We start from the raw sequence: 14,055 nt of genomic DNA on the forward strand, positions 1-14,055 counted from the left end.
GGTTTTGTCAGGTGAGTATGAGGGGAAAGACATGGCTGGAGAACTGAGGAGAAACACAAGGGAATATTATAATGATGCACAATGGACTGCAGGAGGGCAGATAAAGACTAGTGTAGGGTTGGGGGCATGATAGGGACAGAACAGGGAGGACAGTGATCCCACTTGCATCTAAAGTATTGCTGGAGTTGGGATACTGAGGGGAGTGAGTTCAAAAGATCAGAGATGAGGTTGAAGAGTGAGACAATTGAATTGAGAATAGGGAAGGGTATCGTATTTGGTAATGACAAGGCCTAGTGTTTGGCCACAGGGGTGAGTGGCTCATAGGGGAAAGATGAGATCATTGGCAGAGATGAGGTCTTGGAAATAGGAGGCCAGATAGTGGAAGGTTCATCTGTGTGGATATTGAAATCACGATAATTACTACAGGGATAGTATTAGAGGTAATTACAATGAAAACTACAGTGATCTCACAGTAGTCCTCAGACTAGAAGTGCCAACATGGCTTGAATACTTGACAGAAACGCAAATTCTCAAGTCTCATCCAGACTGAATCTGGAAACCTAGGGGGTGGTGCTTCGTCCGACGCAGGATGGAGTTTAAGTACAACGTGGAAAGTAGCATAGAAGATAGAAAAGTTAATTGCTTGAAGAAGTAGCAAAGGTTTCAATAAGATAGCATTTAAACTACACGTGAAGTTATTGCAAGGTTAAGTGAAGGGGCCTTAAGATTAAAGGGAGCAGCATTTGTAAAGAAAAGCTAGAAACATGAAAAGACCTCAGGTAAGATCAAATGAAATTACATAAAAGTGTAAAGTGTTGGCTGTTAATGTCAGAAAATCATGCCTTGCTAGGAAGGCACTGGTTCTTCAGGAATCTTGATAAAACATCACAAACTTCTTTGTATTCATCTACTTTTTAGTCCGTTGGTATTAGGCTTAGTATAGAGTGACATCTTGGAGAGTACGTGTACCAACATTTTCTACAATTTCCCAACATTTCTCACAATGTCCCAACATCTCTACGAAACATAGGTGAAACAGCTCCATAGAGTGGGCATAAAAGACGATTAAAGAAAGCCTGGCCCTTTAATTGACGTTACCGGACGCCCGCCGAGGGTATTTTCCACAAACAGCCGGGCGCCTCCGGGGGCGGGGCCTGCGCCGGCTGACGTCACTACCGAGCGCCTGGAGCGCACCATTGGCGGCGGATTCAAAAGTCCGCGCCGGAGTTGTGAGACTGTAGAAGCGTCGACGCGGTCCGGTTGTTGTCGCTGTCACCGCAGGTGTCAGCTTCTGTGAGGTGCTGGGAGGACCTCGGAAGCTGGGGTGGCTGGTGCCTGAGGAGAAGATGGTGCTCTCGACCACAGTTTCCCAGAGGAAGCACATAAAGCGGAAGGCCCCCCGCGGCTTTCTAAAGCGCGTCTTCAAGCGACAGAAGCCTCACCTTCGTCTAGAGACAAGTGGCGACTTACTGGTGAGATTCTGTCCCTTCTTGGGTTGGGAGAGGGGCAGGGGGAGGTAGCGGAAGTAAACCTCAGCTTGATTTCGCCGCTCCAGCCAATCTAGCTCTTTCAGGCCTCCGTTTAAGGCCTTTGCAGCCATGACTCGGCAGGTTTGCCCCAGCCTGGCACGTCACTTCGTATTCCTGACGCTTTGTCGTGCTGGGGCCCTCTGGGATGTAGATATCCGGACCTTTTTACGGGAGGCTATTAGCCATATCAACTTAAGGAGAAAACTAGCATTCATTTCCTGCTTATAGCTTTTAAATATCGCTGTTCAGGAGCTCCGTCTGGTATTGGCTTAGTGTACTTACGAAAGGTATGAGAGCTAGTCTTTTAAAAATAGATTTTGCAATTCAGGCTGGGTCGTTTTTATTTAACTATTGTAAAAGGCATTACTGAAGCGCCTTTTAAGTGCCTCCCTCCTTGCCTTGCTCCCTTCCCCCTCTTTTTACATTGTTAACCAAACGTATTGCCCTATTTCCTCTACTTTAGCTAATTTACTAAAGAACCCTCATCCAAAAGCTTATATGTAAGTACTATGCTCTTGTCTGTGAATTCGTTTTCCTAGACAAATAGAACACATAATCAGTTTTCAAGTCAAACCACTAAAACTTGTTTATTTGACTCTTCATGCCTGCAGCATAATGCTCACCTAATAAATAGTCACAACCAAACCACTCTGTAATAGTTGTCTTGAAATAAATTCAGAGTTTTTGTGTTGAATGCCTGGAACATATATCCCTCTAGCAGAATGCACTCTGTTTCCCTAGGTTTAAACCATAGGAGGGAACTCCTGTGGTTTGTCACAAGAACTCTTTGAGTAAAGTAGCTGTTATAAGTGGGCACCTAATTTCCAGGAGATCGAGGTAAAGAATTGTGGATAACAAGAGCACGTGACATGGAGAATGTCTTCAGAATGCATCATTCCATCTGTTCTTAAGCTACTTTGGTTTTTTTCCACCTCTTTTTCTCTACAGCCTCCCCAAGTTCTCTATTGCCTCCCTATCTGTTGCCAACTTGGCAGGATTTCTCTTTTTGCTAGGCTGCCATGGAATTGTCTTCTCTTTTCCTTCCTTTGGTTTCTGAAGCCAAAACAACTTTTTTTTCCCCCTGGAAAAGTAGCCCTCCTGCCCTCCTTTTTCTGTTCCTTTCTTAGAGGCTGTAAGAAAAGAATATATACTAATATATACTCTTTTGTATGCCACCTGCCCACCCCCAGGTGATGATAAAGGTGGTACAGGTGAGCTGGGTTAAAGTGAAATTGATTGCAAAACATTTTTAGGTAATTTATTCTGGAGTTTTCACTGGTGCTGGGGTTCTGAATGGAGGGGGAGGAAATGTACCTGTTCAAGAATATGTGGGAGACTACCAGCTGGTGCAGATTGTTTGGCAGAAATTTGTCAAGTAGTCACATTCCTCCCACATCCACACTTGCCTACTCCAAAGTGACCCATGGACAAGTGGGCTCTCTTGTGGAGTGGGATCCAGGCGGTTTGGGAAAAAAGGGCGGGTGAAATTCCAAGAAGTTGCAGTGGTAGGGGAAAGAAAGTTCTTTTAGCCACCATCTATTCCTGGGTCTTATGCATATCGTTGGCTCCCATTAGTTTTCCTTCACTGTCTTGTGTAGGCCATCCATCACCCTGGTTTCTTTGTTTATGATTTTCTGCTTGCCATTGACATTTCATAATCTTACCCAGCAGGTGTCCCACATCATTCATAAACTTTTTTACAGTTAAGGTGGAAGATCAGTCTGTTCTAATCTCTCTTTTCTGAATTTTGATAGCAGTAAGAGTGTACATCATACAATTTAGCTACTGGGACTCTGACACTGTTCTCTAAGAGTTTCCTTTGTCAGTGTTGTCTCCCAGGATGCTATGCGGGTTTTTGAAGGGAAGGAACCATACATCTCTCCTTTTGCATCTTCCATTATCTTTATCACAAAACTAATCTACTTTTATGTTGTCTTTTGTATATGCTATTTCTTCTGCCTGAAGATGTCCTCACTCTACCCCCACTTGGCAAACTCCAGTTCTTTCAAAATCCAGTTCAAATGCGCCTCCTTGGTGAAGCCTTCCTTAATCTTCTTAGAAAGGATCAATCTTATCTTCTTCTGTCATCCATTGTCACACATTTGTCTTTAATTTCTTGATGGGTTTGGTTCTCTCACTGGACTGGGAACTTTGAATTGGGGGCTTTTTATATTCCTAGAGTTTAGCATACTACCTTGAACATTCTGAATGAACAATTAATGTTGAGAATTCATGGTAAGTACTGTCTATGTGGATTGATTGTTTTATCTAACATTTTACTCATAAGTTCCTTGTGTTATTTCTAGTTAGTTCTTCTGCACGGGCTTTTTGTTGTTGCTTTATTTTATGCCTTATAAAAGGCAGTCCTGGTGAGTACATCTGTTAATCTGAATAAATTCTTCAGCTTTCTCGTGGCTCTGCTAGTTTTTAGATTTGTCACTGAGGAGTGCTGTGCAAATATCTGGGTTCTTATGATTTATGTAAAACTCAAAAGTGCTGTGATGAAGGAAGGAGGAAGTCAGGCTGGCCCAGTCTTTTGGTTAACTGAGACTGTCAAGAAATGTATTTCTTTTAAAATTATCCTTTGATTTACCCTTCAAGCAAGCTCATTTTTTTTCCCCAAAGTAAATTCTTGATGGAATGGCTTATTATTACATATTGGGCCATGGCTAAGGTTACTAGGGGTGCACTTTTGGGGAAGACAGACATAGTTCTTGTCCTTATGGTACATTGAGGAACACAGGTGAGAAATTGTTGCATAATGTATGTAGTGTGTGCAGTGATAGGAAGTTCAAGGTGACGTGGATCTACATAACCTTACATCCTGGGGGGCGTTGGGCTTTTTGGAGAAGTCTGCAAACCAGTAGGATGCCTGTAGGCAAGGTTGTATTTAAATACTGAAAGAAGTTCAGCAGATCTAGTATACTACTGGAAGCTCAGAAAGGTGAGGGATGAAACTGGAAAAGCCTACACAAGTAGGGTTTAGTATTAAGGAATTTGGAATTTATCTTGAGGGCATGTGGAAGCTATTTGCCTTTAAAAGTAGAAAATACAGATTAGCAGAGGAAATCGTGCCATGTTATGGAACGTTTTTGCTGCAAAAGGAAATGGGATATCACTGGCAGTTTAAAAAAAAGTGGAATGACATGCTATAACGTAAAGAATCAGAAGTGGTGCTTTACTTCAGAGTTCTTGGGAGAATTAAAGACAGTGCATCAAAAAAGTACAAAAGAGGGGCTGGGCCCTTGGCTGAGTGGTCAAGTTTGTGCGCTCCGCTGCAGGCGGCCATTGGTTCGAATCCTGTGCGCGGGCATGGCACTGCTCATCAAACCACGCTGAGGCAGCGTCCCACATGCCACAACTAGAAGGAACCACAACGAAGAATATACAACTATGTAGCGGGGGGCTTTGGGAAGAAAAAGGAAAAAAATAAAATCTTCAAGTAACTATGACATTCTTAAAAAAAAAAAGTACAAAAGAATATTTCCTTCCTTAGTTTCTTTATCTTATGAAATTTAAATTCCCAAACTCTTATTTTCCCTCAAATATCACTAAAGCATTCTTAAAAATCTGTAACAATCTGCTGAAGATTTCTGCATAATCTAAATAATTTAAAACTTATATTATCTAGTTATTTAGCATTTAGCAAACTGTGGGGGAGTAGTTGTGTGCAGTACACAAGATAGTGAATATTAAGTATTGTGTATTAATTGTTCTGCTAACTGCAAAGAGTGTGTACTGTTATGTAAATAACCAAAGAAATTATATGTCGAAGATACTATCTGATTGGACCTAACTTGGTAGTGCCCACAGGCACCTGGCAGAAGCAAAGGATGGGAAAATGGTACCAATAATTTGAGTAAAAGATCACTAGAAGTGATCCTAGAGGGTGAATTGAGATAAGACTGCAGCCTACTTTGCGTTCTTTCTTTCTTGGATTTTTGTGCTCTAGTTTAACTGTTTTCAAGGTATGTGCACGTAGATTTGAGTTGTACTTTTTGGTTGGATAGTGAATTTTGAGTAAAATATTTAGCAAAATGTTATTGTACACACTTACATAGTGAGGTTAAATGATGAATATACGTTTTGCTTGGATATGGAGTTTGTTTCTTTAAGAATATGCAAGAAACTGGCAACTGTGGTTGACTGGGGGATGATGTGGAAGAGAGACTTATTTATGAAAGTCTGCCCTTTTGTAGACTTTTTTGCTTTACAGTTTTACTTTGAAATAATTGTAGAATCACAAGAAGTGGCAAAAATAGAGAATTCCCTATTAGAGAATTCTGGGAAATTTTAAATTATGTTATAAATTTAACTTATTTGGAATCGGAAGCAGAAATATTTGTTACTTAACAGAGTCCTACATAAGTTTTGATATAATGATGCTTTATAGTAATGTTACTGTCTGTGGCCTTTGGTCAGCCTTACATAGCCTTGTTTCATGGATTGTAATAACGAAGTCTCTTTTGTGCAGAATCTAAGATGGACCTATATTAAACTGAATTCTATGTTACTTTAAATAAAAGTTAATTGACTTGTTCACAATAGTAAATAGTACAACATTAAATTTTGGGATCTTTTTTTAAAAGTCGTTATTTCAAAGCTTTAGTGTTTTGAGTTTAAAAATCCTTTCAAATTTTCTCTTTTAAAGATGCATCTGAACTGTTTACTCTTTGTTCATCGATTAGCAGAAGAGTCCAGGACAAATGCTTGTGAGAATAAATGTGGAATCATTAAAAAGGAGCATGTACTGGCTGCAGCAAAGGTAAAATCTGAATTTCTTTTCTTGAGCAAAGATTAGCTTAAAAAAATATCACCTGGTTCATCATCTGCCTGATATAGATTCCTTATTCAGCTTTATTGAATGAGGTGATGCTTGGTTTTCCATGTTAATGGATTTTAATTATGGAGTTAGATTTTCTTTCTCTATATGTATATTAAGGATTTCTTATGGAAGGATTCATGGCCACTGCTTTATCACTATTTAGGGGAAAATGAATGTTTGGCTGCTGATCTGTACAATTTGTACTAGGCTATATATAGTTGAGAAGGTTTGTGACCTTGGAATTTATCAAAATCAAGTTTAAAATTGATTGATTGAAGTTTTCCTGATTACCTAATTATTTGTTTTTCTAATTTGGTTTTGAGTAACTTATGCATCAAATGTCTTACAGAAGCAGAGATTGCTTTTTACTGGTATTTCTATATAATGTAAGAATATCATGTTAGGGCAAAGTTTTTCCCAAATATGTTCTTGGGATCATTATTTCTGCTTGATGTTAACAGATATCCCACCATGAAAAGCTTCTCGGTTCGGATAAGTTTATATAACCTAACATAAAAAACCTCCTTCAATAGTCACAATGTTATTGTATATATAGAGCTTGTTTCTATAAGAATGTACAAGAAACTGGCAACCATGGTTGACTAGAGGATGATGTGGGAGAGAGACTTATTTTTGACAGTCTACCTCTTTAGAGACTTTTTTGTTTAATGTTTTTTTATTTGAAATAATCGTGGACTCACAGAGGTGCAAAATAGTGTAAAGAGTTCCCAGGTACCTTTTATCCAGCTTCCTACAATGCTAACATCTTTATATAACTATAGTTATATAAAGTTATGAAAGGTTATGAAAAATGTAGCAGTAAAGAAATTTGTTGAATTGTTTCGCTTATCATTTTGTAAATTAGAGTATATAGTCAGCATTTTATAAGTTCATTTGAGTACATAGTACTTTGTTTTGTAGTACCTATACTAACATCTTGTAGAATAGGGGAGTACTGGCCTAGGGCATAGACCTATTTGGTGGCCTCTGTGGAAGCCTAGAAATGTGCATGCCCTAGCATTTTTTTAGGGGCTTTAAATTCTCTTAGAATTGTAAACATTCCAACAAGTTTCTAGACTATTAAAGTCAATATAAGTATTTTTCTATGGTAAATCAAAGCTTAGCCAGCCCTGGTAGTCTAATGGTTAAGATTTTGGCACTCTCCCAGTGAGGGAACCATACTACCCATCTTTTCGGTTGTCATACTGTGGTGGCTGCTTGGTGCTGTGATGCTGAAAGATATGCCACTGGTATTTCAAATAACCAGCAAGGTCACCCATGGTGGACAGGTTTCAGTGGAACTTCCAGACTAAGACAGACTGGGAAGAAGGACCTGGCCACCCAGTTTCAGAAAATAAAAGTTGGCCATGAAAACCCTATGAACAGCAATGGAGCACTGTCTGATATAGCCCCGGAAAGTGAGAGGATGGCACAAAAAGGACTGTGCAGAGGGGCCGGCCTGGTGGTGCAGCGGTTAAATTCGCATGTTCTGCCTCGGTGGCCTGGGGTCACTGGTTCGGATCCTGGCTGTGGACCTATGCACTATTTGTCAAGCCATGCTGTGCCAGGCGTCCCACATATAAAGTAGAGGAAGATGGGCACGGATGTTAGCTCAGGGGCCAGTCTTCCTCAGCAAAAAGAGGAGGATTGGCAGCAGATTTAGGTCGGGGCTAATCTTCCTCCAAAAATAAAATAGGACTGTGTGGAGTTTGCTCTGCTGCACACATGCTCCTAGGAGTCAGAATCAACTCCACGCCACTAACAATAAAGCAAAACTTAAGAGCTTGAGGAGTGAATGTGTGTATTTTAAATTTAGCGTTTGCTTGTTTTTATTAAAATATTAAAGGTGTACTTACCATAAGTTTTTAAAAAAATTTTGGATCTATTCTGGTCTAATGCTTCATGTCTTCTACAACTAAAGGTCTCATTTTGTTTTATTTCTCTCATGGGGTGTATGTTTTGAAAATTGTCTGTCTAACAAGCATTTCAGTATAAGATGACTGACTAGTGTTGATCTCTAAATTGGTATAATTCCAGCCCAAATATAAGATATGTGATGTTGCAGTGGCTTTGTATTGCTTTATAGTTGTTAAATGCCTGATTTATAATAGGATTTTTGAGTTTTGGAACAGGTTTTAGCTCCCTGGATTTCTAAACTATCTGCAAACCTCAAGTTTAGAACTATTAATATGGATGCTTTTGGCTTACAATTGAAATTAACGTCTAGAAGTGACTTACAAAACCAAATTTTGAGAATCTAGGGATGTTTCACGTTCTCTGAGAGAAGTAGATTATTTAAAGAAGTCTAAGATCACTTACAAGGCAAAAGATTCCCCAGGAAATTTGAGTATCGTGTTCTATCCTACAAAAGGTGAAATTTCAATCAAGCTTTCTATGATCCATTTCCCAGACCAAACTGCTAGACCATCAGCCACAGTCCAAATTGCTGTCCAAATGCAGTTTTATAAATTCAGGCTTGCATATTATACATATATGACTGTTTAACTTTTTGTTGAGGAATTATGTTATATTTGCCATAGGTATAATATTAATCTTCATTTTTTCCCCCCCACAGGTAATTCTAAAGAAGAGCAGAGGTTAGAAGTCAAAGACCACATTTTTGAAAATTATATGATGTATTATTTTAAGTGGTAACAGATTGTGATTTTTACATATCAGTTAATATTGTATATTATTAAAGTATTGGCTAGTTGAGGGATGTGTGTATTTGTATATTTTTTATTGATATTGAAATATCTCAGGTGAACACATAGGACTACGCAGCCTGTTGTTTTTTTTTGAGGAATTATGTTTTGTTCATTTTAAATGGCCTCAGTTCATTTTACTTCTATTTTGTTGGTATTGTAGATGTTTTACATATCAAAAATGAAATCTTACTATGCGAAGTAGCTTGAAGAAATGTATTTCTCAGAATTCAGTTTATAGGTATTTAGATTTAGACACAATTAACTATGGAATCAATTTAGTCTGAAGAAAGACAATGTACAGTCAAATCTAGGTATATTTTAGATATTAATTTTAACTCTTTAATGCCGTCTCATAGGCAATGCAGTCTACTATTGTATTATTCCAATAGTATAACGATATCATTTCTCAATTGTAAACATCAGCAAGGTGTTTTCAAAACCTGTCTCCCTCCCCGAACCAAAAAAATTACAGAGCAAATTGACTTATTTTCTTTGTCACATGGATTTAATAGATGAGTGTTCCCCACCCCACAGAATCCTTTATAAGTTTATTATATATCATCTACTAGTTATTTTTAACTTTTCATTTTGAAAAAATTATAGATTGCAACATAAATTTGCAAAGATAGTATAGAGAGGTCCTCATGCACTCTACATCTAGTTTTCCCCATTGGTTACATCTTAAATAATTATAGTACAATGTCAAAACCAGAAATTTGACATTGGTACAGTGTGTGATTCTGTCCCACTTTGTCATGTGTGTAGATTTGTGTAACTACCACTACAATCAAGATATAGAACTATTTCATTACCACAAAGTTCTGTCATTGCTGTCCTTTTATAAATTACATCTGGCTCCCTACAACCTCCCTCCACTCCATCCTTAAGCCCTGGCAACCACGAATCTGTTCTCCATCTCTATAATTTTGTCATTTTCATGGAATCATACAGGTTATGACTTTGGGAGATTTGTTTTTTTCACTCAGGATAACTTCCTTGAGATCCATCCAAGTTGTTGTGTGTAACAGTTTCTTCCTCTTTATTACTGAGTCGTAGTCCACGGCATTTGTGTAGCACACTTTGTACAGCTATCACCCACTGAGGAGCATTTAGATTATTTCCACTGTTTGGCTATTACAACAGCTGCTACCAACAATCATGTACCAGTTTTTATACAGATGAAAGTTTTCATTTCTCTGGGATAAATGCCCAGGAGTGTCATTTCTGGGTCGAGTAGTAAGTATATGTTTAGTTTGTAAAAAAGAACAGCCAAACGGCCAAACTGTTTTCCAGAGTGGTTGTACTATTTTATATTCCCATCAGTAGTCTATCCAGGTCTGCTTTCTTCACATTCTCATGAACATTTGGTGTTTTTTAAAAAAATTTTAGCTGTTCTGACAGGAGTGTGTCTCATGAAGGTTTTTAATTTGCCTTTCCTTAATGGCTAATGATTTTGCACTATTTTCATGTTTGTCATCCACTTTTCCTCTTTGGTAAAGTGTTTCTTCATGTCTTTGGTCATTTTCTATTTGGATTGTTTGTTTTCTTGATGTTGAATTTTGAGAGTTCTTTATTCTAGGTAGGGGTTCTTTGTCAGATATGTGGTTTGCAAATATTTTCTTCTGTAGTTTGCCTTTTGTTTTCTTAACAGGGTCTTTTGAAGATCAACAGTTTTTAATTTTGATAATGTCTTATTTTTTGTTTTTGTTTTTTTTTCTTTTCATGCTCTTGGTGTCATGTTTAAGAACTCTTCACCAAGCCCTACGTCCTGATTTTTCTCCTATATTATTTTTTACAAGTTTTATAGTTGATGTTTCACATTTAAATCTCTGATCTATTTTGAGTCAGTTTTTGTATAAGGTATGAGGTTTAGGTCAAGGTTCATTTTTTTGTCTGTGGATATCCAATTGTTCAGTGCCATCTTTTGGAAAGACTGTCTTTTCTCTATTGATTTTCTTCTTTGGCACTTTGGTCACAAATTTGTTGGTTATACTTGTGTGGGCTCTTCGTGGGTCCTCTGTTCCATCGATTTGTTTCAGTCCCTCCATCAATAACATGTAGACTTTATTATTGTGGCTATATAATCACTCTTGAAATCAGGTAGAATGATTCCTCTCACTTGATTCTTTTTCAGAATTGTTTTGGTTCTTCTAGTTCCTTTGCCTTTCCTTATAAATTTTAGAATAATCTTGTTTTATCTACAGAAGAATCTTGACAGAATTTTGATAGGAGTTGCATTAAACCTGTATGTCAATTTGGGGTGAATTGGCATCTTTAGTCTAGTCTGTGAATATGCAGTATCTCTCCATTTATTTACATCTTTGATTTCTTCATCATCGTTTCATAGTTTTTACTTTTCTCGTTTCCTTTCTGTTCAGACAACTCCCTTTTGTCATTCTTTTAGGGTAGGTCTGCTGGTGACAGATTTTCTTAGTTTCCTTCATCTGAGAATGTCTTTCTTTCCTCTTCATTCCTGAAGCATATTTTTGCTGGATATAAGATTCTGGGTTGACAGTTCTTTTAGCACTTGAAAAATGTTATATCACTTCCTTCTGGTTTCTATAGTTTTTTATGAAAAATCTGTTGTAATTCAAAATTTTTTCTCACGTAGGTAATGGATTGTTTCTCTGTCTGCTTTCAAGATTTTTTCTTTTCTATCTTTAGTTTTTAAAAGTTTGACGTGATGTTTCTTGGGATGGATTTCTTTGGGTGTATCCTGTTTGGAGGTCACTCTGAATCTTTGTGTTTATGTTTTTTGCCAAATTTGGGAAGTTTTCAGCCATTGCTTTTTTGCATACTTTTAAGCCCCATCTTCTTTCTCCTCTCCTTCTGGGTCTCTGATGACACAATGTAAGATCTTTTTTATAGTTCCACAAATTCCTGAGGTCTCTTTTTTTTTTTTTGGTCTATTTTCTCTGTTGAGATTGGGTAATTTCTATGTTGTATCTTCTAATTCACTGATTATTTCCTCTGTCTTCCTCATTCTGTTGTTGACTCACTGAGTATTTTTTTTCAGTCTTACTGTACTTTTTAGTTCTCAAAATTCCACTTGTTTCTTCTTTATCTTTGCTGAGACTTTCTATTTGTTTCATTTGTTCCAAGTGTGTTTGTAATTACTCAAGCATTTTTCTGACAGCTGCTTTGAAATCCTTGTCTGATAATTCTAATATCTGTGCTATCTTGGTGTTGACTTTTTTTTTTATCATTCAATTTGAGATCTTCTTGATTCTTTGTATTATAAATAACTTTTGATAGAAACTTGGACATTTTCTGTATTATGTTACACGACTGAATCTTGTTTAAATCTTGTGCTATCAGCTATCACAGGTCTTCTCTGACACCATTCTGGTGGGTAAAACATGGCACTGCCTTGTTACTGCTGGTTGGAGTAGATGTCCAGGTTCTTCACTTAACCTCTGTTGACAATCAGTGATAGGGAAAGAGGGAAGTCTCTTTCCTCGTTACTGCTGGGAAAAGGTGGGAGTTCAGGCTCCTCCCTAGGCGTTACTGATACCATCCTGGTTGGGAGGCGGAGGGGCACCTTGTTACTGCTACCCACCTGTGTTCCACTGATATTGTGGGAGCGTGACCATGTTAATTCTGCTGGTCTCTGATACCACCCAGTGGGGAAGGGAAGGAGTTCCTTGTTACCAGAACATGAGAGTGGAATACCAGACTACTTATGTGGTCTTTGCTGACACTATGAGACATGCCATTCTTATGGCTGAGTGGTGAAAGTCCTGCTTCTCCAGTAGGTCTCTGATACCTCCTGAGAGGATGGAGTTCCTTGTTACTGATGGATGTGGATGAAATTCTGGGCTCAGGATGAAATTTGCAGCTTTCCTCTTGGCTTTCTCTGACACCGCGCTGGTAGGGGGAGTTGGAGGGCATCAGTACAGCCTGGCCAGAGTAGAAGTCTAGGCTGTATACTTGACCATTGCTGATGGGGGTGGGCAGTGGGGCCTGCAGTTTTTGACTGTGGTATTTGACTGGAATACAGTGGTTATTGTCTAAAATTTTTCTGTCTTGCTAGGATGCCCCTTTTCTTGTCCTTTGGTTAGAGAGAGGAGGTTTTTTGGGGGGCTCTTCTGTTTGCTCCCTCTTGTCTGTCTGTGCTCATTGGTGTTTCTGAGTTACCAGCTTCTCTAATATCCAATCTGGGATAGAAGAGGAAAAAAGAAAATCCGGGGAACTCACCACTGTATTTTTCCTTTGATCCCAAATTCCTAGCTAGTCTGCTGCCTTCTCTTGACTTTTCTGAGTTGCTTGATATTTGCTTTATATATATAAAGTCCATATATATATAAAGTGTTTTATATATATAAAATGTAAATGAACTTGCCGAGAGGAATAGGAAAAAGTACATTTACTCCATCTTGAAAGCGGAAGTCCCAATAGTTATTTAAGAAAAAGACTTCAAGGAAGTTGACAACAGCTAAGTGAACTATTTTATTCTTAATAAATATTATGAAATGAAAAAAATTCATCTGCTTGAAAATTGTCGCATAAAGTGATCTCTTTAATTACAGCGCCATTTAGAATTTGTCAGATAGTTTTAGAGTATACCTTTGGCCCTAATGAGTGCCAAAATACCCAAAGGTACTGCTTTCATGGTTGGTAGATTTGAGAATCCTAATTCTCAAATTAAGCTTTGAGACAACAAATCCATTTAGATTTATTTTGGATATAATCCCATCTAGAATTTTAACATTAGAATAGATATTTCTTAATATCAGTATTTAAATCTTTGCTTGCTAGGTAAATCACCAGAATTTTGTCCTGCTTAACTTGTAATTTCTCTTCTGCTTTCCTTAGAGTTTTTGAAGTATTCTGAAAATGCCTAACATAGAGTTGGCTCTTAGATTTATTTAATAATGGTATGTTGAATAAAGTCAAATTTTCTTTGTTTTCTGGAGTCACATAGTTATACTTGTTAGCACAATTTGGAAACAAAATGAAAGTTTTAGGATATCCCATTATAAGAAGATTGAGA

General features: G+C 37.9%; 1 protein-coding gene across 4 annotated transcripts in view; it reads left to right on the forward strand.

Moving 5' to 3' along the window:
* The first annotated feature begins 1,143 nt into the window (after positions 1-1,143).
* Positions 1,144-14,055, forward strand: part of CENPW (centromere protein W) — a 30,342-nt gene continuing 17,430 nt past the window's right edge. For 2 of the 4 annotated variants that reach the window (XR_011422201.1, XM_023651032.2), the window contains exons 1-2: positions 1,144-1,472; positions 6,181-6,294. Coding sequence is in view for 3 of the 4 variants with exons in the window: in XM_023651032.2 (XP_023506800.1) it covers positions 1,347-1,472; positions 6,181-6,294 (240 nt within the window). In the remaining variant the exon portion in view is untranslated. Of the gene's footprint in view, positions 1,473-6,180; positions 6,299-8,929; positions 9,070-14,055 lie in introns of those variants that run through there. The other 2 variants (XM_003362370.5, XM_014735607.3) reach the window with 2 other exon arrangements.

Source organism: Equus caballus, chromosome 10 (genome assembly GCF_041296265.1).
Source record: "Equus caballus isolate H_3958 breed thoroughbred chromosome 10, TB-T2T, whole genome shotgun sequence".
Classification (NCBI taxonomy): domain Eukaryota; kingdom Metazoa; phylum Chordata; class Mammalia; order Perissodactyla; family Equidae; genus Equus; species Equus caballus.